The sequence below is a fragment of the Ornithorhynchus anatinus genome, chromosome 2 (assembly GCF_004115215.2).
Source record: "Ornithorhynchus anatinus isolate Pmale09 chromosome 2, mOrnAna1.pri.v4, whole genome shotgun sequence".
NCBI classification, from domain to species: domain Eukaryota; kingdom Metazoa; phylum Chordata; class Mammalia; order Monotremata; family Ornithorhynchidae; genus Ornithorhynchus; species Ornithorhynchus anatinus.
The window spans coordinates 41,674,848-41,702,572 of record NC_041729.1 but is presented as its reverse complement, the minus strand read 5'-3'; the positions used below and the strand labels follow the sequence as shown (position 1 = coordinate 41,702,572).

General features: G+C 42.4%; 2 protein-coding genes across 3 annotated transcripts in view; one reads left to right on the top strand and one right to left on the bottom strand.

Moving 5' to 3' along the window:
* C2H7orf50 (chromosome 2 C7orf50 homolog) overlaps nt 1-27,725 on the bottom strand; it is a 250,345-nt gene that overhangs the window by 183,867 nt on the left and 38,753 nt on the right. The gene's annotated exons all lie outside the window — the stretch shown is intronic.
* GPER1 (G protein-coupled estrogen receptor 1) lies at nt 14,825-20,176 on the top strand. Its single transcript, XM_001516001.5, has 2 exons — nt 14,825-15,493; nt 17,689-20,176. The coding sequence occupies exon 2, from the start codon at nt 18,082-18,084 to the stop codon at nt 19,210-19,212; it is 1,131 nt and encodes a 376-aa protein (XP_001516051.1). The 5' UTR covers nt 14,825-15,493; nt 17,689-18,081; the 3' UTR covers nt 19,213-20,176.

The following is a 27,725-nucleotide window of genomic DNA, read 5'->3' as shown; positions in this document are numbered from 1 at the left end:
AGTGCTTACTTCAGACTCTGACTCACAGCAAGCACTGAACAAGTTCCACTTTTTAGAAAAAGAAAAAAAAAGGTAAAACCGGAATTAAATATGCTATTTTCAAGAATGCCCAGAGGAGTTTAAAAATATAAGCCACAGCATGTGGTCTAAAAAAATCAAGAGTATTTCATCTTTGCTTTATCTTGGTCTTAAGGGTAGGAGAGTGTCTACCAACTCTATTGTACTGTACTTTCTTAAACACTTAGTACAGTGCATACAGTAAATGCTCAATAAATAGCATTTATTGATCTACTACACGCCCACCCCGCTAGATTTGGAAACTATAAACTTTGTACCAGCACATATCCACCTAATCAGGTCCTCCCTCATTATACTCAATATTCACAACTTTGCAAATATTGTATATGACATCTTAATTAGGAGACAAATTTTCAATATTTATTAGTACCTCATATTCACATTAGTGAAATTCTGACCTGGTGCTACAGGATTTCCCAGTTTTCCTCACCTCCAAGTAGGACTTGGGAAAATTCCCCAAATCCATCCCAAAAGGAAACTGTATGAGAACTCAAAGACGTAAGCTCGTTGATGACAGGGAAAGTATCTATCAACTTCATTATACTGTATTCTCCCAAGCGCTTAGCACAGTGCTCTGCACTCAGTAAATGCTCAATAAATACGATTGATTGACTGAACTCAGGGATTTGGGTTTACCAGTTGCTCTTTAGTCCTCTGAGCCACTGTGGATACTTAAATCATTTGAAGTTGTGGGACTCGGAGGCTTGTAAAACAAAGATGGGAATTCATTCATTCATTCAATCATATTTACTGAGCACTTATTGGAAGAGTACAATACAACAACAGACACATTCACTGCATACAACGAGTTTACAGTCTGCTGTGGGGGCACATGGGGGAGGAAGCAGATATCAATAGAAATAAATAAATTACAGATATGTACATAGATGCTGTGGGGCAGGGAACGGGAGAAGAGCAAGGGGAGCAAATCAGGGTGACGCAGAAGGGAGTGGGAGATGAAGAAAGGTAGGGCTTAGTCTGGGAAGGCCTCTTGGAGTAGATATGCCTTCAGTAAGGGCTTGGAGTCGGGGAGAGTAATTGTCTGTCAGATTTGAAGAGGGAGGGCATTCCAGGCCAGGGGCAGGATGTGGGCTAGGGGTCAGCACGAGATAGGCAAGATCAAGGCATAGTGAGAAGATTAGCACTAGAGAAGTGAAGTGTGTGGGATGGGTTATAGAAGGGGAGAAGTGAGGTAAGGTAGGATGGGGCAAAGTGGTGGAATGCTTTAAAGTCAATGGTAAGGAGTTTTTGTTTGATGCAGAGGTGGACGAATTCTAACCATGCCTCACCATTCCTAATGCTCCCCTCTATGAAGACTCCGGGGAATTCCTCCACGCCTCAGTGCAGGGGCTCAGGACCAGAGACTCTCCTTAGCTGTTGCCATAGGCTTGCATCTCCTTTTACACAATGGGACCATTTGGTTCAATATATGGAATTGCACTTGACAATTTTTCTGGACACATCTATTGCATTATCACGGGATATTTATACGTGTATATGTGGATGCATCTGTGAACAGAACACCGGACATAAAGCATGGCTGTAGACTGCTGGGAGATGACGGCACACAGACCTTCTTGGCAGGTGACAACATTCAGAGAGCACTGCAAGACCAAAAGGCAGAAACAAAAAAGGTGCCAGGAAGTAAGTGTGGCATCACAAAAAACCACGTCCACTTTGGGGAGAGGAATTGTTGATCATGCATCAGTTGTCTCATTTGGCCACTCCTGCACATAATGATAAAATTTCAGATCTTCAGAACTCAAAAGACGATTGATTTTTTACACAAAAGTATACCATTCAACCTACTTTATCCAGTGATGGGACCCAGGTTTTATCCCTATGTACTGAACCATTTGGAGAGTCAAAGAGATTAAATAAGAAGGAGCATAGCAATGTGAGTAGAGCACGGGCCCGGGAGTCAGATCACGGAATTGAATCCCGGCTTGGCCACTTATTTGCTGTACGATCTTGAGCAAGTCACTTCTCTGGCCCTCAGTTACCTCATCTGTAAAACAGGAATTGAAAGACCACCCACGTGGCACAGGGTGGGTGTCCAACCCAATTTGCTTGTATCCACCCCAACACTTAGTACAGTGCCTGGCAGATAATAAGTGCTTAATACCACGATTATTATTACTAATATCATTATTATATGAGAGCTAATGTCAGGAAATGCAATAAAGTTAGCACCTCTTTGCTAGGCGCAGGTATTTTCCAGTGACCTTGGAACATATCGCTGCCTGGACAAATATGAAATGATTCAAAAGGGAACAGTTACAGTACATTATCGGACACTGGACCAATGAATTTTGGTAAACAGGTGGCTTGCATAGGAAGAAGCAGGGTATATACGGCTGCATTCTGTTCACAAACACATACACACCCTTGGAAGCTTTGCTTTGCTTGGTAATCTGGCTAAGACATCTTTGTTGAAGTAGTAGAGCCTAAGGTCTTCTAATTTTGTTAGTACAGTGTTACTTTTCCATTTAAGTAGTTGCAAACTGAACTGTAACTACCTGTTTAAATAGGTATATCTTTTTTAATGGTTTGTACAACTGAATCCTTTCCCTTTCTTACAAATGTGAAATATCTAATGTGTCATATGATTTTTGTAATATGATCAATTACAATAAAACTGCCTTTTTCATTCAAAATGCTATGATCCAAAAAGTCATCAGGTGGAATTTAAGGATAGGTTTGTTCGTTGCTGGGGGTGTGTGTGTGTGGGTGTGGGTGTGTGTGTGGGTTTGTGTGGGTGTGTGTGTGGGTGGGTGTGTGCGCACGCGTGCAGGTGCGCATGTGCTATTTTTTTGGTCCGGACAAATTGGAGATAAAAAGTTGACCTATGGCTGCTAGCCCTCTGGGAGGAGAAAGGATTGATTGACTGGCTGTTTTGATTCGGTATCCAGCTACTAAGAAATGGTGTTTGCGCTTTAGGAGTGGCTACTTGAATTGGGACAGTGAGGCATCGTGTGGCCCAACCAAGTTCCACCCTTTCCTCTCCAGGATGGCACAGCACACCAGCCAAAATCCAAAAACGAGGGCGGGGGGCTCGTTAAAGACACAGGTGTGGGCAGAGTTGCTCCCTGGCATGTTAAATTCAGCTGGGACAGAATGGGTGGGCAGAACGGTGCCTCTGCTTGCCCCTTGGGTACTGTTCACCTCCCAAGGATACACCTGCACCAGTCATGGAAAGCACGAAGCACAAACTCCTGCTCAGGTATCCTTGATATTAGAAATTTATGATTAACAGACATTCTGATGCGATGAGAAAAACATAAATAAGGAAAATGTTTCTAGGCTTCCCAAAGATTTATTTGTCTTTTAAATCTGCCAATGCTTAGAAGGCCTGATAATAGGAGAAAACCTACTATCCATATTTCTGCTAACCAGAAAGACCAGTTACCCAAACTGAGGCTTGTCTGGACTATGAAAAGATTCTCACATAATCAACCGCCTGCCCAAGAGACCTAGGCTCCATTTTTTTCATATCTCCAAAACCGTCTCATCAGCTCAAATGATTGGTTTCTACTATACTTTGTAACTGTCTTTTTTTTCCAAAACCTAAAAACACCTTCTCTCCAAAAAATCTCACTTAACCTCTCTGTTCCTCATTTTCCTCATCTGTCAAATGGAGATATCAATTCTTCCTTCCTCTTAGATTGTGAGCCCCATATGGGCCATGGACTGTGTCCAATCTATCTTGTATTAACCTTGGCACTTATTCATTCCATCATATTTATTGACAGCTGTGTGCACAGCACTGTACTAAGCACTTGGGAGAGTACAATATAAAAATAAACAGACACACTCCATGCCCACAAGAAGCTTCCGGTCTACAGCACAATACTTGGCACACAGTAAGCACTTAATAAATACTGTCAGTAATGACTGTCCTGGGGATATTAGATGCTCTCAGAGGCTATGGTTCTTTCACCATCTGGAATCCCTTCAGTACACTGCCCTTGTGATTCCCTTGCGATCTGGAAGAATTTGGCCACTCCAATGGTGACTTACATGGCTCTGATCCCAAGACCTTAATTTTTGTTAGATGTCACTCTTCACCCAGAAAACAAAAACAAAAGTTTGTCACGTCTCAGGGCAATTTGCACTTTGGTTTACATTGTTATGCTTTTTCTTGTGATTAAAAGAGTACAGGATGCACACCAAGATAGGCACCAGCTTCAATAGGCAGCAGAACTGAGAAAAAGTTACTAGCAAACTAAGGGATAGTGTTCCAGCACTGAGGCGTGAAGAGACAGCTCTGACCACCAAATTACAGATTTGATGTTCTACACTTTAAGAGTGCAGAATGGCATGTTAGACTCTGTAAACAGTGCTTCAACTAATGAAACCCATGTGTTGCCAGAAATTTCAGAAACCCATTGTTTCCTTTTCTAACCAGCCTCTTTACACCTGGATTGGTGAAAACATACATAAATAAATAAATAAATAACCGATGTATACATAAGTGTCATGGGGCTGGGAGGGGAGGATGAATGATGGGAGCATATCAGGGTGGCACAGAAGGGAGTGGGAGAAGTGGAAAACAGGGCTTAGTCAGGGAAGGCTTCTTGGAGGAGATGTGCCTTCAATACGGCTTTGAAGGGCAGGAGAGCAATTGTCTGTCTGATATGAGGAGGGAGGGCATTCCAGGCCAAAGAGGTGTGGGCAAGAGGTCAGCGACAAGAAAGACGAGATTGAGGTACGAGAGAAGGCTAGCAGTAGAGAAACAAAATATGCAGGCTGAGTTAGAGTAGGAGAGTAACAAGGGGAGGTAGGAGAGGGCAAGGTGATTGAGTGCTTTAAATCAAAGCGGTGAGTAGTTTTTGTTTGATACAGGAGTGGATAGGAAGCCACTGGAGTTTCAAGAGGAGTGGGGAAACACTGGTCTAAATGTTTTTGTAGGAAAATGAACTGGGCAGCAGAGCGGAGTATAGACTAGAGTGGGGAGAGACAGGAGGCAAGGAGGTCAGCAAGGAGGCTGATACAATAATCAAGGCGGGACAGAATACGTGCTTGTATTAACGTGGTAGCATTTTGGATGGAGAGGAAGGGGTGGATTCTAGCAATGTTATGAAGATAGAACTGACAGGATTTAATGAGGGCTTGAATATGTGGGTTGCATGTCAGAGAGGAGTCATGGATAATTCCATTATGGGCTTGTGAGACAGGAAGGATGGTTTTGCCATTTATGTTTGCCTAGCAAATCATTAACATTTAATAAATTCGGTTAGTCAAAACCAGTGAAGAAGGTATGGTTCTATTGTGCAGCCAACAGACACCACCTCACAGAACTGAAATCACTGCCTCGTCATGGCAGTAGAAAAAGAATTACTCTAAATATAATTTGTGCTTAGAAAAACATCTTGCTGTGTTAGAGATGCTGGTTCTACATCAACTTCTATTGGTGACACTGCAAATGCTGCAACTATGGGACAGATTACTAGATTTTGTGGGACTCTCACCCCTCTTGAAACATGCTATCATTTCTCACTGTCCACAGTTAAGCTGTTCTCTGCTATAGTTAAATGTCTTAAATGTGGCTGACTGACTGTGGTATCTGTTAAATGCTTACTCTGAGCCATGCACTGTGCTAGGTGCTGAGTTAGATACCAGCTAATCAGTTAACAGAGAACCTAGGGCTCCTAAACCTGGCAAAGGTGGGCCCAGTCCACCAGGTCTACTCCCTATCTCCACTCCAACCCCAGGCCCTCTTTCAATGGCAGGTGTCTCCCCGACTGGCTGCTGTGGGCAGTTGGTGCTGGGGAGTTAAGCAGGGGCTTGACCGGGCCTCAGAGGAGAATGGCATAGATTAGGCCACTAATCTAGCTGTAGGGCCTTCTGATTTTGTGTTTCCTAGCTGAAAGTTTCACTCCTCCAAACCAGCCTACTCACTGTACCTTGATCTCATTTATCTCACTGCCAACCCCCTGCCCACATGCTCCTTCTGGCCTGAAATTTCCTTCCCACTCTCCCCACATTCAAAGCCTTACTAAGATCACATCTTCTCCAAGAGACCTTCCCCAGCTAAGTCCCCATTTCCCCAACTCCCTCCCCTTTCTGTGTCATGTTTGCACTTGAATCTGAGCCCTTTAAGCACTTGATACTCACCCCACCCCCAGCCCCACGGGGCTTAGGTACATAATCAGAATTTATTTGAATATCTGTCTCCCGCTGTAGACTGTAAACTCCTTGTGGACAGGGAATGTGTCCACCAACTCCAGCTCCACTTTATTATACTCTCTGAAGCTCTCAGTACAGTGCTCTGTACAGAGTAAGCACTCAATAAATACCTCAGGGATTGACTGTAGAGGCTGGGGCAGGGTAGGTGTAGTGCAGCAGAACACCACCAAAAGGCAGCACTGAGGTATTAGCAGGCCCCAAATGACAATTTTAGACTAGCCCAGTAATTAGTTAGGCACTCAATTCAGATTGCACTCCCCAGGTGACTAAATTCAACTTTGGTTCTGAAAATTGCCTCATAAGGTGGGAATTTTTCAGTGTTTCTAGGCTCAAATCTCTTCGGTCATTACCTAAACTCCTCCTCTCCCTAAGTCTTGAAAGGTTTCTGAGTGGGATTAAGGCTCTGGTCTAGGACCAGGTAGCTAGTACGTCAGTTCTCATCATCATTAATGATTGAGTGCTTACTATATGCAGCACAGTATACTAAGCATTTGAGAGAGTACAGTAAAATTAGTACACATGATCCCTGCCCCCAAGGAGCTTGTAATCCAGCAGGAGAGCCATTCCACGTCCAAGTTTTGCCTAAGATTTTCAGACTCTGGGAAATTGCTCCTTTCATTTCCGATGCATTTTTTATTGGTATTCATTAAGCGCTATGTGCCAGGCACTGTATTAAGCACTGGGGTAGACACAAACTAATCAGGTTGGAGGCAGTCCCTGTCCCATGTAGGGCTTGCAGTCTTAACCCCTATTTTAAAAGATGAGGTAAATGAGGCACAGAGAAGTGAAGTGACTTGCCCAAGGTCACACAGCAGACAAGTGGCAGAGCCAGGATTAGAACCCAGATCCTTCTGGGAATAGCCAGGCCTGACTTTCTCACCTACACTGGTAGCTTTTGAGAGGTTTTCATCTTCAAAGAAAAACACTCCAAGGAAGAAATTTTCTCCTTCCATTTAGATGCCACCATTTTAGTATTTAATCAAAGTGAGGAGGTGATTTTTCAAAGCCCTCCTTGCATGGATTACCCCCATTTAACTGAAAAATATAGCCCAGTAATAATACCTGAATGTCATCATCAATTTTTACTTTAATCAGCACCTCTGCTAACAATTATTGAGTGAATTTTCATTGACATTGAATTATACTTGTATGCTGGGACCCTTTTAGGAGGGTCCATGATTGTAGAATTTTTTTTAAGTGGGTCATGTTTTCCTGGGGCAAAACACATTCCATCTAACAAAGAGCCAGGACTCCAGCAAGTCCCAAATATGTCTTTACACTGAGACTTAGAAAGGCTTGCGTTTGGGACTAGGTACTTTCAGGGAAGGCTTGAGGCCAGCCCACTCCACAGCCAAAAGTCTGCACACACAATCCAGGGCTGCATCCCTGCACACAGAGCCAATCAGTCAAGCAATGCTACTTATTGAGCCCCTACTGTATGCAGAGCACCATACTCTATTAAGTACAATACAATAGAATTGGTAGAAATGACCCCTCGTGGGCTTACCAGTCTAGAAGAGAAGACAGACGTGAAAATAAATTACCAATACAGAAAAAGTCAGAGTGTAAGAATATGTCCATAACTGCCCTAGGGCTACAGGTGACTATCAACTGCTGAAGGGGTATAGATCTGAGTGAACAGGTGACACAGAAGAGAAGGCAGGTAGAGGAAATGAAGGCTTAGTCAGGGAAGGCCTCTTGGAGATGTGATTTTAGTGAGGCTTTGAAGGCTGGGAGAGTAGTGGTAAGTTAGATGTGAAGGGGGCGAACATTCTAGTTCAGACCTAGGGCATGAGCGAGCGAGGGATAGATGAGACCAGGTTACAGAGAATAGGTTGGAATTAATGGAGGGGAGTGTATGGGTTGGATTGTAGTAGATCAGTTAGGTAAGGTAGGAGAGAAAGATCTGAGTGCCTAACACGGTCATGAAGGGAACAATTGTGGTATTTGTCAAGTGCTTACTCTGTGACAAGCATTGTATTAAGTGCTGGGCAGATGAAAGATAATCAGGTTCCGTGGCTGGGGCTCACAGTTTAAGAAGGTAGGAAACAGGTATTAGATCCCTGTTTTGCCTTCGGGGGAACTGAGGCACAGAGAAGTTGAGTCACTTGCCCAAAGCCCCCCAGCAGATAAGTGGCAGAGCAGGGATTAGAAACCAAGTCCTCTGACTCCCAAGTCCATGCTCTTTCCACTAGGCCATGCTGTTTGATACAAGGTGAACGGGCAACCATTGGGAGGTTTCTGAGGGGTAGCGAAGATATGGACTGAACTTTTTTTTTTTTTTAGAAAAATGAGGACCTCCACAAACACAATTTACAATTCACTGCCGGGTGTCCCTGGCTAAGGAGCACTCCTAGCAACCACCAAGGGGAGCCTCCTGTCTGCAGAATCAACAGAACCATTGTCATACCAGCAAGACTACTATTTTACTAGGGCTGTGCAATGTCCTTCAGAGCAAATGACTGGGAAGCTGCAGTTAATGCTGAGCAGTGGAATGGGGGTAACAACCATGGCCAATGCTCAAATCCTCTTTAAATTTCTGCTCATCATGGACCCTTTTAACCCAGATCGATCATCTCTTGGATACCTCTGACAAATAATGGCACTTCAAGTCCAGGGATGGATTTTTCATCATTGTAATTTTTTATAAGTACATTAAAGAGACATATAAACTTAAATGCACATTTGCATGTGCAGCTAAGACCATAAAATGCATACATACAAATACATATGCACACTCTAAATGGACAGAGATGATAATAGTAATAATCGTGGTATCAGTTGAGAGCTTACTACATGTCAGGCATTGTACTAAGCCCTGGGGTGGATAAAAGCAAATAGGGTTGGACGCAGTCCTTGTCCTATGAGGCGCACACAGTCTCAGTCTCCATTTTACAGATGAGGTAACAGGCCCCCGAAGTGAAGTGACTTACCCAAGGTTACACAGCAGACAAGTGGCAGAGGTAGGATTAGAACCCATGACCTTCTGACTCCCAGACCACTAAGCCACTACCCACGAACTCATGCTGCTTCTCTACTGTATACGCATAATGACTCAAAGGGCTGATTGTTTTTTAAACACAAAACAGGCAGTTTTAGATGGATCTGATAAGTGCCCAACTCAGAACACGCTTTATTAAAACAGGGTTGAGTTTTTAAGTGCAGAGCAACAAAAGGAAGGAAATTCTGTGGCGCAGCTGCCAGAACGCCCTTCGACTCAGCCCACTTGTTCCCAGGCTTGACAGAACAAATGGTCATAATTAGAGATCCCCACTGCACTTGGCAGGGTTCGATATCCTGGGTGGTTCTGGAGGGAGTGAGGGAGAGTTAGGCATGAGCCATTTTGGTCTGAAATGAATACTTTCCCAATGACATGTAACCCTGCCTGATACCCGCTGGGGTACGATTCGCCACAGGAACACGTTACTCCAATCCTCAGATGCATCTCTGCTGAGTTGTAGACCGAGCAACGCTGGCGCACAGGGAAAGCAAATACTTCTTTGCCCGCTCTAACAACGGAACGAGGAGACGCTCGGTCACTCAAGGGCCCGGTGAGTGGTCTTCTCTTCAGAAGCGGAAGGGATGCCCATCCGATCATATTTCTACAAGGCCCCACCCGCACACGTGACTCTGGCAACCTCGTTCTACATATCCTCATTCATCAAATTGAAGCCTGGACCTTACTGCTACTGAAATTGGCCTTTCAAGTGCAAAATAATGCACTAGTCTCCCAAGTACCTGCCCTTATAGAGCCCAGTCTTGGGAGTCAGAAGGACCTGGGTTCTAATCTCAGATCTGCCATATGGCTGTTGGATGACCTTGGGCAAGTCACTTCACTTCTCTGGGCCTCAGTTACCTCATCTACAAAATGGGGATTAAGACTGTGAGCCCCATGTAGGACAGGGATTGTGTCCAACCTGATTAACTTGTATAGATCCTAGCGCTTAGAACAGTTCTTGGCACATAGTAAGTGCTTGACTGATACCATAATAATAATAATTATTCTCCTAGAAAGGATGGGGGCAGAAAAATAAATGCAACCAGCTCTCTATCACGCAGCCTGCATACATTGCCGTTTGTACTCAGAGAGTGGTTATTTGAATGGCTATTTTTAAGTGAAAGTTCTGAATGTTCAATTCCTTTGAGTCTTGACTGGGGGTTGGTTTGACATTTGCTCATCTTATACCACAAAATGACCCAAACATGACACAGTACATTATCTACTGTGAGTCCCATGTGGGACAGACAGGGACTGCATCTGACCTCTCTTGTATCAACCCCAGAGCCTAGTACAGTTCTTGGCATAAAATCAACACTTAACAAAGAACATAGTTATCATTACTATTTAGAATGGTATGGAAACTATCCTGTGTTCAAATGCTCTGTGATATTCTTTCACATGAATGGTGAAACCCTGTGAAAAAGTCTGATGCACATGTGTGGTGGTTATTTTTAAATGACATATCTTGGCTATTTCAAAAGATGTTGTTTTTTTGATATCAGAAAGAATTTGTACTTTCTCATGACTCACTACTTGCAAAATGGTGCCTACAGTGTTTGGACATCAGACAAATCTGCCATTCGGTGCTGGCCAAAGAAGTGTCAAAAACTAACCTGCTTTGTGTTTCTCGTTGTGTCTACCACTAAAAAAAAAAAAAAACCCTTGCAGAATATTTCTCATTTTTCAGGACCACTAGGCCCCGGTGGGGATGGGGAGCAGCGGCAAGAAGGGGAAAGGAATTGCAGTAGCAGGAACTGAAGCCGGGGCAGGGTGGGTGGTCGGAGAAAACTGCTATCAGGACAGGCAGAAGAATAATAATAATAATTTGGGATTTATTAAGCGCTTACTATGTGCCAAGCACTGTTCTAAGCGCTGGGTAGATACAAGAAACAGGTTGTCCCACGTGGGGCTCACAGTTTTAATCTCCATTATCCAAATGAGGAAACTGAGGCATAGAGAAGTTAAGTGACTTGCCCAAAGTCACACAGCTGGCAAGTGGCGGAGTTGGGATTAGAACTCATGACCTCTGACTCTCAAGCCCGTGCTCTTTCCACTGAGCCATGCTGCTTCTCTATGGCAGAGACAGGGACCCGAATACGGAGCCACAGCTGCTGCCTTCTTCTTCGCTGCTGCTGATGCCTACGGGGAAGGAAGCAGCAGCAACCTGGCACCCTGGAAGCCCCGCGGCCTAGTGGATAGAGCCTGGGCCTGGGAGTCAGAAGGACCTGGGTTCTAATCCCAGATCTGCCACGTGTCTACTTTGTGGCCTTGGGCAAGTCACTTAACATCTCTGGGCCTCAGTTATCTCATCTGTAAAATGGGGATTAAGACTGTGAGACCTATGTGGGACAAGGATTGTGTCCGAACTGATTAGCTTGTATCTTCCCCAGTGTTTAGTACAGTGCCTGGCATATAGTAAGCGCTTAACAAGTACCAGAAAAAACGTTACATCAGAAGAGACAGGAGGACAGAGAGAGTCGCGGCTCACAGTGGGCCAAAGAGAAACCTGACCACAGGATGGGTCCAGGACAATAATAATAATAATTATGGCATTTATTAAGTGCTTACTACGTGCCAAGAACTGTTCTAAGCACTGGGGTAGATATAAGGTAATCAGGTTGTCCCACATGAGGCTCACAGTCTTAATTCCCATTTTACAGATGAGGTAACAGACACAAAGAAGTTAAGTGGCTTGCCCACACAGCAGACAAGTGGCTGAGCCAGGATTAGAACTCACATCCTCTAACTGCCCAGCCCGTGCACTTTCCACTATGTCACGCTCTCCAACCAGGGAGCAGTGCCCTGGACGTCATACTTCCTGTGCGGCAGAGACCGAGGGGTAGAAGGTTACAAAAGGAGGGTGAGGAAACTACAGCTTTCTTTATTTTTCTCTCTCTCTTTTTTTTTTTTTAGGAAATTGAAGTTGTTTCTGAGATTTTCTCGACAGATTTTCCCAGGGTAGCAGTTCTCCAAACCAACTTTTGACTTTTTTTTTTCAAAGCCTGAAAAGTTGCAGCTCCCCACGCTTTCCTCTCCCCCAGGGTTTGCCACCAACTGAGGCAGAGGAATTCAGGCCGCCCCTCCTGCGTGATAAGCCATCGGGGGTTCTGGGGGACTTTTAGCCTGGCTCTGGTTCTGCAGAACTCCCGCCTCTCCCATCACTCCTCCCTAAAGCTTTCCTGGCTGGCTTTCTCCCCAGCCCTTCTGCCACTGGAAATTGATTGGCCAGAAACATCTGACATATGATCAGGAGCTTCTGAAGCCCAACCCAAATCCTTGATGGGCTTAATAGCAAAGCAGCATGGCCTAAAGAGCACAGATCTGGGAGTCAGAAGGATCTGGGTTCTGATTCCGGCTCTGCCACACGTCTGCTCAGTGACCTCGAAGAAGTCATTCACTTCTCTATGCCTCAGTTACCTCATCCGTAAGATGGGTATTAAGATCGCGAGTCCTATGTGGGATGGGGACTGGGGACCAACTCAATTACCTTCTATCAACCAAAGTACTTAGTACAGTGCCTGACAAATAGTAACTGCTTAACAGATACCACAAAAAAGCTAATAATAGATGGAAAACAAACCTGGGCTAACACCCATCAAGAAAGCTAATGGTTACAGAATATTTTATAATGTTAGTATCACAGATGGTAATAAAATAGTTGAATGGTGAACCTACAGCCTCGTGATGAAACTATGAACAGAGCACAAGTTGGTAATTCGAAGATAAAAATAATTATTCAAAACCTAATGGGAACTTACAGTGTTTAGCGGCTCTGGAATCAAACAAAAGTGGTGCAGTTTAAATCTTTTTAGCCAAATTTATCTCAGTCGAAACTACAGAATTTAATATTGTAAAAATTATAAAATCACTAGTGTGGTCCCTGACTTTTTAAAAAAGCTAAGATTTCACAAACTTGAAAGCCATACCCTCAGAAGTACTCAAGCCAGAAGACTGCTGGGAGGGTTGAAAGGAAAGAACGTGCAACTAGAGAAAAATGCAATTATGCAAAAAATTTTGGAAGGTTTAGAGTTAGCCTTTCCTGGAACTTTAGAACATACTGTGCAAACACTCTGGGTTTCTTTCAAACCTAGGAATCTACAATTCAATTTTTTTCCAATCAGGATTAGATTAACCATTTTCTTTGCCCCGCAAAGACCAAAATACTAACAACTGTTATGGGCCAAATGGAAGTGTCAACTAATTTCCTGCTGGAGATGACACAGAGGCTGTGGAGATATACCAATAATTTGGAAGACTAATGCTGTGGCTACCATATTCTAGCCCATTAAATTTGCCTCGAGCAGACCTGGGTGGTGACTTTATTTAAACCATGAACAAGATCAAGATCAATATGATAAGCAGCGTGGCTTAGTGGAAAGAGCATGGGCTGGGGAGTCAGAGGTCGTGGGTTCTAATCCTGGTTCTGCCACTCGTCTGCTGTATGGCCTTGGATAAATCACTTAACTTCTCTGTGCCTCAGTTACCTCATCTGTAAAATGGGGATGAAGATTGTGAGCCCCACATGGGCCAACCTGATTACACTGTATCTATCCCAGCTCTTGGAACAGTGCTTGGCACACAGTAAGCGCTTAACAAATACCAACATTATTATTATTATAACCACAGGTGAGGAATCAGGCCCTTTGTGAGGGACTTCAGGGTTCCCAGCCCAGCCCTATTATGTCACTTTCTCAGAGAAGCTGGAGGGGGCATCAAGAAGCCCACTTTACCTTACTGAGCCTCTCAGTACAAACGCTGCAGTGGCCACACTGCAGAATCTTGCAGCACTGGCTTCAGATGCAGGGGCCCTTCTTTCAGACCATGGTGATGTAGCCTCTCATCGTCCCCCATCTACTCCTCCAACAGAGAAGCAGCCTGACCTAGTGGATGGAGCATGGGCCTGGGAGTGAGAGGGTCCTGGGTTCTAATCCCAGCTGCACTATTGGTTTACTGTGTGACCTTGGGCAAGTCATTTCACTTAATCTTTGCCTCAGTAACCTCATCTATAAAATGGGGATTGAGACTGTGAGCCGCACGTGGGACAGGGACTGTGTCCAAACTGATTTGCTTATATCTACCCCAGCACGTACTATAATACCTGGCACATGGTAAATGCTTGAATGCTACAATTATTATTATTAACAAATACCATTTTAAAAATTGGCCCACACCAACCTGCGACACCATAGCCACAGTTACTTGGGCAATCATGGCAGTGAAAGAAAATGGATACATTTTCTTCTTTTCTTCTCCTCACTCTCTACTCCTTCTTTCTCTCTCTTTCTCCTCTCTGTTCCTCTTTGGTCCAGCCCAGTTTTAGGACCTTGTCTGAGGTGATTGGAATTCAGGTCACCTTAGGTATAGAACACCTTCCAATCAAGCTGGTATTTATTGAGTGCTTACTGTGTACAGAACCCTTTATTAATTGCTTGGAAGAGTACAATGTAACAGAACCGGTAGATGTTTCCTACCCACAAAGAGCTTACACCCACCCTAATAAGGTCAGTCCTCGGTGGAAGAGAATTGGGAGTTATTTAAACAACTTGGAGAGAGAAACGAGCCTGTTCCACAATTTACTTATCAAGAGAATTCCCTTGCTCATGATTCTGAGAGATGTCATCTCGGATTAAACTGCAAGTGCCTTCACCAACTATTGCTATGTCTAAACCTGAGAAAGTGTTATTAGGGTTTAAGGGTCATTTACTTGAAGAAGAGGAGATTACAATGGAAACGATGTAAAACATGCGCAGCAGGACCAATTTTGATGCACACTAAGTAGGGAAAGGGAAGAGCATGGATCTGGCAGAGAAAAAGAGCCAGCAGAAAATCGGTTAACGCTAGCCTTAAAAGGAAGCCTTCTCAGCACCACTTCAACTGAACACGAATTAGAACGACCCTGGGAAATCTATAAAGCCGTGTTTTGTTGCCAAGGACAGACAGCAAGAGCTGCATTTGCTGTCAAAAACAATGACAGTCACTTACTCTGGGTAATGTTTTTAACCGGAAGATTTCAATAGTTGTGTTTTTTGCTTTTTGTTGCTGCTATTGAATTATTCAACAGGTAGCATCCAGTAGACTCGGTTTATCATCTAAACCACGTTGAAAGTTTATAGACTGCTTCTCTCTGCTAATGTGAAAAAATCCACAATTGTCTGAGAATACCAACCATGAAGCATGAAGAAAATCTGCTCTGAACAAATGCATGGGGAAAGACCACCAGTTCAGGTAAAAACAAACAAACAAACAAACAAAAAATGTTCTTGTATTCTATAGCAGCAAACCCTCTCTACTCAGGATAGAGGTTGTTTAGCTTTGCCTAGCAGTTTTAAGTTTATGCTTCAGTGTGTTGCTCTAAAGATACCTTTTGCAGATTTTTAATAGACTATTTTCACCTTGTTATAACTGGCCTAATGTAGCTCCTTTTAGGAAGGGATTACATTTTGCAGCAAGCAGACCAATCTAAAATTCAAGGCGTGCTCTACACACTGTATCATCAGAACAAAACTTTACTCTTTACAGAGAAATTTCTGCAGTTTTTCTATGGAAAATAAGAATGCACCTTAAAGTATTTCGGTTTCTAAGATACCTGTAAATAAAATTACACAGCAGACTCGCCAGTTTCATTCAAGGCAGAGTGGGAAATTTACTGGAAAAATCTATTTAAAAAGATATAGGCTTTTTATATTTTTTATATTTTTATATATCTCTGTTATAGAATTTTACTCACTCCTTCTTTGAAAATGCTTGCCAACTACCAAAAATAACAGGGGATATTAAAAAAAAAGATTAAACTAATGTGCATTCATGTTAGAACCTGCAGTGCTAACAAGGTCAAAGAAGATCTAAATTGTTTACCCTAAGTAGCGCAAACATTTGCTACAGATTTTTGAAACATTCATTCATACTTGTATATTTATGCACGTTAGCAAATTTTAAGGGACTGTTGAGGCTAATTTAACAGTTCACACGTGTATATTTCTGTCAATTGCAAGACCCTGGTTGGTGCTTGATTTAAAAAAAAAAACCCAACTTAAAGCTTCTTCAGTAAGGAATAAAAGATTAATTCAAAATTTAGAAGTCCATTTTTATCCTTTTCTTCTGAAGTGTGCAAATGTCTGCAGGCAGAAACTTTTCAAAATAAGATGACTAAAATAACTTTCCAGGCAGTATTTTAAAGGAAATAAAATGAAGAGGCTTTAAATATCATGAACAACATCCCAGATGCTCTGCCCTAATCACAAATGAAGACCCCCCAGATTTTTGATTTTATAAGCATAAACATAGTGCAAGAATCAGGTAAATATAGATCAGCTATAGCAAAGCAAAAAGCATTGTAGAAAATGAGCAAAGGGCATATTATTTCATTATCATGTCATATATAAAGTCACAAAATGTACATATATCCATCTTTTGAAAGCCGTGGATGAATAGTTGAACTAAAGCATGGCCTCATTTAGGAGATAACTCTGATATTTGCCAACATTTTATAGATTAACCTTATTCACCCTATTAATGGTACATTTGATATTCAAAAATGTACATAGCTGACTGGAAAATAGAATTTACATCCTTTTTTAGAATAGTTGAACGTCAAGAAATAAACCCATAGTACATCAGACTGGGATTCTGTTTTTTACATGAAAATGGCTAAATGCAATAGAGGTTTTCCAGAGAAGGTGTTTACTAGGATTTTTAAAGCACCATCCTATTACATTATACATTATATTTGGCACATTTAGCATTAATTGATTGAAAATGTTATCAGCACTGGGATTTTCTACTTCAGAAAAACAAAAGCACTAATCTAGTTTCCAGATTTACCTCACTGTGTATTTTTTTGAAATATCAAATGCCAGGATTTCATTTTCCACGCTAAACTATGGCAAATTGCTTTTATGTGTTATGTTATGAAAGAAATAAAGATTCTGTTCCCCAAGCATGCTGGCTTATCTTTCAGAAAATCACATTTTTTCCCTTTTCATTCTTTTCTCACTTTCCACCAGAAACCAACTTAATTTCCTCGCCTGTAGTGATAGTTTTTCTAGGTCTTCACACCCAATAGCTCTGCTATTTAACAAGCTTGGTCTTTGGCTATAAAAACAAAGGAACATGTTGCATAAAAAGACAGGCTCTCCTTCTCCCAGGAGAGAATGAATCATTTTCACTGCTTCTTCCCCATGATTGATTAAGCAGTGTTACAAATCCTCAGCATAAAATAGGAGATTTCTCCCTCCCCACCCACCTTAATCCTTAGCACAGCTCAAAGGTAACCTGTAATAACAATAACTGCTTTTTCCCTTTGCTTAGCCATCTGTATATTATACTCCTATGGCTTTCCGGGTGAAGTGTTATGTGAATGTTCTTGAGATGGGCTTTGCCCACAGATGACATTGTAATCGTTTTCCGCTTTCTCATCCCAGGTCCTCGTTTGTTGAAGAAATGCTACTCGTCAAGTGGGAATGAAGAATCTAATACCGCCAAGAATAATTAAAGCTAGATAAATCCAGTTACCCTATAAATTAAAAGATGACTTAATCCCACTTTTTACCAGTTTTCCAAGGGAATGAATCCGCCGGAAAGTGGGAATATACTTTTCTTTTTCTTTGGGTGATTGATTATTTTTCAGCAACTGACAAACTGGAGCCAGTTTCCCACACTGCTCTTAATAAATTTTCTCCCAATGACTGATAGACTTCACTTCAAGGCAGACTGCTTTTGGAAGATACGCCTGATATTTAAGATGGAATTTTGTAAACCTTTTGGAAAATCATAAAACTTCAACCGCTTTGAGGACTGTCATCCAACGGGGGACTATGGATGTAATCTCTCAAACCGGGTCTTTAACCACCGAGATTTACTCGGGGGCAATCTCATTGGTCTCCTGTAATGTGTCGACCTTTGAACTGAACGCAACACACCCATGCAGTGAAATTCCTCCTTTTAACATCAGCCACGACAAATCCGAAGAACACCGCCAATACGTTATCGGGCTTTTCCTCTCGTGCCTTTACACCATTTTCCTCTTCCCCATCGGCTTCATCGGGAACATTCTGATCTTAGTGGTGAACATCAGCTTCCGGGAAAAGATGACCATCCCCGACCTTTACTTTATCAATCTCGCAGCTGCAGATCTCATCTTGGTGGCCGATTCCTTGATCGAGGTGTTCAACCTGGACGAGAAGTATTACGACATAACCATCTTGTGCACCTTCATGTCACTCTTCCTGCAGATCAACATGTACAGCAGCATCTTCTTTTTGACGTGGATGAGTTTCGACCGATACATCGCCCTGGCCAAAGTCATGAGATCCAGTATGTTTCGCACCAAGCAGCATGCTAGGCTGAGCTGTGGCCTCATCTGGATGGCCTCCATTTCCGCCACCTTAGTGCCCTTCACGGCCGTCCACTTGCAACACACGGAAGAGATTTGCTTTTGCTTCGCGGATGTCCAAGAGATCCAGTGGCTCGAAGTCACCCTGGGGTTCATAATCCCCTTCGCCATCATCGGACTCTGTTACTCCCTCATCGTCCGTGTACTCATCAAGGCTCATAAACATCGGAGCCTGCGACTGCGGAGGCAGAAAGCGTTACGCATGATTTTTGCGGTGGTCTTAGTTTTCTTTATCTGCTGGCTACCCGAAAACGTCTTCATCAGTGTTCACCTCCTGCAGGGGAGAGAGCCGGCCATTTCTTCATGCAACCAGTCTTTCCGGCACGCCTACCCTTTAACTGGCCACATTGTCAATTTGGCAGCTTTTTCTAACAGCTGCTTGAACCCCCTCATCTACAGCTTTCTTGGGGAAACCTTCAGAGACAAACTACGGCTGTACATAGAACAGAAAACCAACGTGTCAACCCTGAACCGCTTCTGCCACGCTGCCCTAAAGTCCGTCATCCCCGACAGCAACGAGCCGACAGAGGTTAAATTTAGTAGTGCTGTGTAAGAGTGAAAAACTTCCCAAAAGAGAACAAAAACATGTTCCATTAACCAAAATGCAAATAGATAGCCAACTCAAAAAAAGAAAGAATCTCTTGCCCCTAACACGTTATCTTCACATTTAACCAAGATACTAGTATGAACTGGCTTGACTTGCAAGTTATTCCTATACAGGATTTGCAGAAATATTCACTAAAATACTTCCTTCACTTAGCACTGTGTATAGGCAGCCATGATGCTATCTAAAAATATGTATTATTTTTAAACGCTTTTATTTGGTAAAGAAAAGCCCACAGATGAGAAAATGATTACAGTCTGCTGTTCTTCGAATAAACACTAGGTACTCCCACTAAAGAACAATGCGGCCAAAAGAATGGTCAATGCAAACTTGATTTTTTTTTTCAACTTTCCAATACTCTGAAAAAACACAGCACTTCAATGAAAGTTAACTGCTATGGATACATCAGCCACTTTTTATGCAAAATGCTTTAGGCCCTTCAAATCTCCTAAATTTGATCTGGCTGTGGGAGTCTGAATTTTCCCTCCAATTTTTAATCTACTATGGCTCCCTTGGACACTTTACTGAACCTGAAATCAAAACATTCCCTCAATTAAATAGTCCAGCTCTTAGAAAAGCTATCAGTAGCTCAGTTTCACTCTCCTCTTTCATCAATAGGTAAATCGAGGCTCTTTTGACATGGATGAAAACTAGTCCTATGTTACTCAGAAGGCTTCTCAATGATGAAACACCTGTCCTCCTGTTTTTCTGGTTTGAGACTCTGATTTGTTCAACGTGTATGTTTACAGCAGCCTTTGCATTTAAAAGAAGACTGAATGAGATTGTGTGTATTGTCATCAAGTCTATTGTGGCCATCAGAGAATAGAATGTTGTAGCATATTTGGTATCATTATTTGCCTCTGCAAAAGTAATAATAATGTAAGCGGCTCTAATTAAAATGCTGAAAACGAAATTATTTCTCCCACCGTTGATCTGTCACGGAAAAATGGAGAGTTCCTTTTATTCCCCAGTACTTGCAGCCTCAGTGGGACCGGCTGAAAATAATGACCCAATCAATCAGTTGTATTTATTTAGCGCTTGCTGTGTGCAGAGCACTGGACTAAGTGCTTGGGAGAGTACAATATAAAGTAATATTGGCAAAAGTATCCCCCACCTTCAACCCCCTACAAATAGGCCCCCCACCTTCAGCCCACAAAGGCGACTCATTAAGCACTGCTTATTGGCCCTCCGGAACTATTTGAGCTGTAACCTGAAGCCTTTACAGATTTCGCTTGCTTCCCGGCCTCTATACATTCCGATTAGATTAAAAAGATTCTGCCCTGAGCTGTACGTTATCCACACCAGACCCAGATGCAAAAAATATCATTCCTTCCCAGCCTCCAAGAACTGGCACAAGTCAGTTAAGTTTGGGTGTTAAATGCACATTACTCTTTTGGTGGAAAACAGAATCTTCATAATGGCCACTGGCCAATCAGACAAAAGAACCAGAATGCTACTTAACTGCTTCTTAAGAAGGTCCAGTAGCCTACTTAATGAATGACCACAGCATGACACAATCCCTCATTAAATCTGCATATTTGAAGTCTTTCAAATTTACGGGTGCTTTGTGCCTAGTCTCTAAAAGAAGCAGTGTAGCCTAATAGAAAGAGCTGGTTTTCTTGAGAAGTCAAAGGACCTGGGTTCTAACCCTAGCTCCACCACTTGCCTGCTGTGTGACCTTGGACAAGTCACTTCACCTCTCTGTGCCTCAGTTACCTCACCTGTAAAATGGGGATGAAGACTGTGAGCCTCAGGTGGGACAGCCTGATTACCCTGTATTTCCCCCAGCGCTTAGAACAGTGCCCTGCACATAGTAAGCACTTAAATACCAACATTATTATATATCTATCCCAGTGCTTAGTACAGTGCCTGGCACATAGTAAGCGCTTAACAAATACCATTTTTAAAAAAGGCAGAAAGCCTGAAAGAAGCAGGATAAACTCTGCCTCTCCTTTCTGTAACACTCTAGCAGCTCATCAAGAGAATGTGAGAGGGGTGGAGGGGTGGAGTTCGAATACATCTCACTGTAGACTGATACTTAGCCTTAGTGGCATGGGAAGCACATCTTATCCAGTGAAAAATATTTTTCCAAATCTACCTTTGGATTTGGACAGAATAATGTCCTTGCCTGAAAACCCATCTTGAATCATTCAAATTCAGTTTGCAAAGCCTTTGCAAAATTAACCCCTAAAATCCTAAATTCAAGGTTGAGATAAATGACCTACTTTTTTTGCAGCTTCTCAATCTCCCTGGGCTCTGCTTGCTCATTTCCCAGCCCCACTCATCAATCAATCTTTGAGCTTTCAAATACAAAGACTGACGGCGATTATACCATTCTCAGTTAACAGAACACAAGCTAGTTTCGGATGCTGACCTAGGCCACAGTGGGATGGAGATGAATGGTGGTGCACTATATCTCACCTCTAAAACCCGAGGGAGTTGAGGTGAACAATCTTAGGTGGGGAAAGCAATCAATCAAAAACATTTATGGAGGGCAGAGCACTGTGCTAAATGCTTGGATATGGAAAAAAAACACACAAAAAATTAGAAGATGTCATCCCTACTCTCAAGAAGGGGAGAAAGATACTTAACTAACAAAAAGATCATATAAGGAATGTGCATATGTGCTATGCTGTGGTAATGTGTTTCAGTGGTGCAGGACTGAAGTGGCAATTGGGAGGCCTCCTGGGGAAGATAGGATCTCAGAAGGTCTTTGATAGTGGGGAGAGCTGTGATGTCTTGATATGCTGGGTGGAGGGTTCCAGCCAGAGGGGAAGGTGTGAGCAAGAGGTCTGTGGCAGGAGTGATGGGAACAAGACCTAGTGAGTAGAGTAGCTTGAGAGGAAACAAAGATTCTACGCTGGGGTGTAGTGGGAGGAGAGAGAGGATAAAGTACCAGGGAGAGAGTTGATAGATTGCTTTAAAGCCAGTGATCAGGAGTTTCCGCTTAATGGAGAGGAATGGGCAATCATTGGGAGCTTTCATGGAGTGGGGACACGTGAAGTATGACAGTTTGGAAAAACCAACAGGGCAGCAAGGAGCGTGAAGCTTAGAGGGGAAAGGAGAGAGAATGGAGGCAGGGAGATGGATGAGGAGAAGATGCACTAGGTAGTCAAAGAGCTAACCAAAGAAATCGAGAAGGGCATGACAAGTGACTAGACCAGAACAAGTGGCCATTTGGAAGGAGAAGAAGGGAAAGATTCTGCAACTATTTTGAAGGAAGACCAGACAGGATTTGATGACAGACTTAATGAGGGGAATTGAAAAAGAGGAAAGAGCCAAGGAAAATGCCAAATCTGTGGGCTTGAGAAGCAAGCAGGATGGCTGTGTGGTAAACTGTGATGGGAAAGTGATGTGAGGAAAGAGGATTTGGGAGGTGAAAGGGAAATGAATGGAGAATTTCATTTTATATATACTGAGGTTGAGGTGCTGGTGCAAGATGACTCGAAGGCAGAAGGAAGTGCAAGATGGCAGAGAGGTTGAGCTAATGAGGTAGCAAAGAAGGCTTGGGAGTCACTCACACAAAGATGGAAGTTGATACGGGAGAGAGGAGCAAGTGCCAACGGAGAAAAGAAGGGGACCCAGACTGCAGAGCCCTGAGGGACACTAATATTGGTTGGAAGGCAGAGAAAGAGTTAGTCACAGAAACCAAGAAGGATCAGCCAGAGAGACAAGAGGAAAAACAGAAGATGACCCGGGGGTTGCGGGGGAGGGAGGAGGGAAATCGACCCATCTGCTCCTGAGAGGCCGCCCTGGCAACACTGAAATTTTAATTGCTATATATGCAGTTGCCCCCCAAAGTGTACTGCCTGCCTTGTGCCTTACCTCTTTTCCAGTTAATAGCTGCAAGTAATGATTTTCTCCCCTCTTTCACCCTTTCTCTAACCTCCCCTCAAGTTGCTTATCATAGAATTTTGAATACAGCTAAAAGGGGGCATGTTTCCTGAATTTTGTCATGTTCATTTTTCCTTCTGTTAAAAATAAAAAGGAACAATCTGACCCATATCCTGTGAGCATCCTCGGATCCCCCATCGAGATGGCCTGCCACTGAAGCCATGCCATAGGAATGATGGGTAAGTAACCTATTGTGAGGAGGGAACAGACAAAAAGTGGGGAAGTAGAAAAGAAGAAAAGGAAATTCCGAGCCACGGCTGCTCCTACATTCACTGGGAATGAGAAACCTCAATTCCTTCTTGGAACTCTAAAAATGGGAGAAGCTCATGAGTTCTTTCCTTTATGCAAATTTAAAATATGAAACTTATGGACATCCCTTTTTTGTATGGTATTTGTACAGCGCTTACTATATGCCAGGCATTGTACAAAGCGCTAGGGTAGATACAAACCCATCAGTCCCTATCCCACTTGGGGCTCACACTCTTCATCCCTATTTTACAGATGAGGTACCTGAGACACAGAGAAGTTATGTGACTTGCCCAGGGTCACACAGCAGACAAGTGGCAGAGTAGAGATTAGAACCCAGGTCCTCTGGCTCCCAGGTCCAAGCTTTATCTACTAAGCCTCTCTGCTTCCTTCACTTAAGACATTTATGGGATTTGTTCCTGAGAGCTTCCAGGCCCAAGAAATCCTTGGAGAAAAGAAGTAGAAGGAAAATGCCCAAGTACATTTCTAATGGTTATTAATCAGTAGAATTTATTGAATGTCTAATGAGTGCAAAGCACTGTACTAAGTGCTTGAACAAGTATACAAGAGGGAAAATACACAGTCCCTGCTCTCAAGGAGTTCAGATCTAGGAATGAAACGAATGGTTCATGACCCTTTTATAAACCTGTATGCCCAATAAAAGGTGTGTCCCTCAAAATCCTACATAAGGTGAATCTAAAACAAATAATTTCACAGTAAAGAAGAAACTGCATCATTTGATACAGCATATCTAGAGAATTCTGGATCAAATAAATTGCTCAAATCAGCATCAGAATTCTAGCCTTTCAGATAGAATAAATGAGCTCTTAATGTTAACAAAACATTTTATGGCAGCAAATTATCTTATTGATATCAGCATATATTCAGGCCACATAGAGCTTTCTGAGGTACACAAAAGTGGTCAATACCACTGGAAAGACCTTTAAGAGCCCTCTTCCCGTCCTCCCAATGGATTGCAGAATGGCTCTTTACATGTCATATAATCGGCACCCAGATCCTTACTAATTATCCAAGAGAATGATTTATTAAATTCAATTTTAATTTCAACTAAAGCTTTTTTCCCCCCTTTCTTTTTAATTTAAAAGCATATCAAGAGTACTCTGGATAATTAGTTTCCCACTAAAAAATAAAGTACGCTCTAATAGGCTGAGTTGCAAGAGAGCAAAACTTTAATTAGAAAACTTAAAATATGTTTTTTGATAGTTACTGCTGGAATTAAAAGTTGCTCAATAATTACTTTCCTGCAATGATAAATGCATGGAGAGAGATGAAGAAAAACAATGGAAATTACCAGATCCAAGCAGCCTGAAAAATTTGGGCGTCTCAATTGAACTGGGAATATTTATGCAGTAAGATTGATTTCAAATCCACAGATACAGTTGTCCTTTGTGTTTGAACATGCCACCACTGACATGAGTTTGCCTTAACATGGAGTTCCGCAAAAACACAATCTTTGCATCAGAGGCAAACTGGATGTTTTTCAACAGCAACGCCAATGAAGGAAATTTCCTTAAATCGATCCGATCTTCTCGAATCCCTAAAAGGAAAAAATATCTGACAATACATCTGTCAGTGTGAATAGATGGCATATCTGAAGGAATGATTTCCAGATGGTCTGGGATTAAACATACTTTACCTTAAAGCAACTTGGATAGCTTTGCATTATCCTAACTGGCTACCTTCTGGGTGCAATCCATTGACTGAAGGGAAACAGGTCGGTGGACTCAGTCCAGGTCCTGGAAATTTTATCTTCATCTCTAAAATACTTGAGCAGATGGCAATAAGTGGTATCCCTTTACCAGACTTAACAGAAAAGTCATAGCTGATTGTTAAAAGAAATTTTCACCCTAGTAAATTTGGTCTAGAAACAGTTTTTCTTTCGTATAGTAGTACAGTCCATCAGGGACACATTTAAATTGTATGACATTTCTCTCTCTTCGCTTCTCCTATATGGGTTATCGGAAGCAAATCCTACCTCTGCTATGCCTGATACAATTTGGTATCAATTTCGGCTTCTAAAACTGGTAAGCTTCTACCTTTTAAAAGTACTAAATTCACAGCTGGAAAAAAAATATTAAGAGATAGAGGGAGCTGAAGTTGATGGGAATGAAGCTTTCTATATAGCCTTACCTATTTTGGAAGATGTGCTCTGTATTCAAAATATTTTAATCAACTAAATACTTTTTTCCTTCATTTAAGAGCTTATGATTTCTTCCACCATTTCCTTATGCTTAATAATTAAACTATTGCAAGTTAAGCCAGCCATTTCTCGCTACTTCTCAAACCATCTTTCCCTTTCCTTCTCCCATGCTATACTCCCAGTGAATAACTCAAACCTATAAATATTTTGAGCACTCACACTTCTGTACTTTTATTTATGCATGCAGTCTAAAACAGCATTAATGCAAAGCAAGCTGAGCAATTTTTAAAGGCTTAATTTCAGAGCATTGCTACCCAAAATAAGTCAGTTTCAGCCCTCCCACTTTTTTTATTTGTATGGCATTTAAGTGCTTATTATGCTCCAGGCACTGTACTAAGTGCTAAGGTATCAGATTGGACAAAGTCCATATCCCACATGGGGTTCCCAGTCTTAATCCCCATTTTATAGGCACCGAGGAGTTAAGTAATTTTCCCAAGGTCACACAGCACACAAGTGGCAGGGCAGGGAATAGGACCCAGGTCTTTCTTACGTCTTGGCCCGTGCTCTATGCATTAGGCTCTGCTGCTTCACTTTCTCCCAAATTCTTTGTACGTACAAATTCTCACTTCTGGGCAGTAATTTTGTTATCAGTAAACAACCATCAATATTCAGAGAAGCAGCATGTGAGTCCCATGTGGGACAAGGACTGGGTCCAATCTGATAAACTTCTCTTGCCCCAGCGCTTAGAACAGTGCTTGACATATAGTAAGCACTTTAGTACCATTAAAAAAAAAGACTGATGCTCTTTATGAATTGATGAAAAGACTCATCTTTCCTCTAATGCTAACCCTCTCACTGTACCTCATTCTCATCTATCTCGCCGCTGACTTCTCACCCATATCCTGCTTCTGGCTCGGGATGCCCTTCCTCCTCATAGACAAATTGATTGCTCTCCTCCACTTCAAAGCCTTATTAAAGGGACATCTTCTCCAAGAAGCCTACCCTGATTAAGCCCTCCTCTCCTCCCACTCTCTTCTGCGTCTCCTTGACTTGTTCCCTTCATTCATCCTCCCTCCCAGCCCCACAGCACCTATCTATATATCTGTTATTTATTTATTCATGTATATTAATGTCTGTCTCCCCCTCTAGACTGTGAGCTCACTGTGGGCAGGCAATGTGTCTGTTGTTTTACTGTACTTTACCAAGCGCTTAGTGCAGTGCTTTGCACACAGTAAGCACTGAATAAATACAATTAAATGAATTAATGAATGAATGAATGAAAGAGGAAGGCCAGAATGACAGTGCCTCGTTTTCAACTTTGGTACAGCAATAACAAGATTCTTTCTCCCCCACGTTCACCTTCTCCCGGCTCCTGCTGCTGTCCCCAGCACACAGCACCATCCTCTCAACACATAAGATGAGCATGAACAGTCTCTAGATGGTAAGCTTGTTGTGGGCAGGGAACGGACTACCAATTCCCTTGTACTCTCCCAAGTGCTTATTCATTCATTCATTCATTCATTCACTCAATCGTATTTATTGAGCGCTTACTAAGTGCTTGGAATGTACAGTTCCAATTAGCACAGTGCTCTGCACAGAGTAAGGGTGACTGATGGACAAAATGAACAAGGAATAATTGTAGAATGCTTTGCAACCTGAAGTATGATGCACTTATCATCATAATTTCAATCTCCAAGAATTTGCCCCCAAATCTGTGCCCTTCTACATACAAAATTCAAAAAACACTTTCCCATCCTTCTCAGAACGTACAATTTAAGACAGAAAGCACAGGTGCTGGCAGACTTTTTTGAGAACGCCAAGGCAAATGACAGTGAACCAATACCCAAATGAAATAAACATTTAAATTCATAAAATTTACAGCAAAACATAGCTTTCCCTCTGGCACACAATCACTTTCCCTACCTCCAGGGCGTTCACATGATGGGCAGTCCTGAAAGCACCAATGCTCTAAATTAATCTGATTAATGCCATTGTCTAGTGGGTGGGGGATCTAACTCGGTATCAAGTGCTTAGTGGTTAAGGGAAGGAAACAAAATCTGACTTCAATACTAAGCTACTTTCACTTGGGTGGAATAAACCTCAAACTTATCACAAGAAATCAGCTGGATGAAGAAGCTGGAAGTACTCCAATTATTATTAA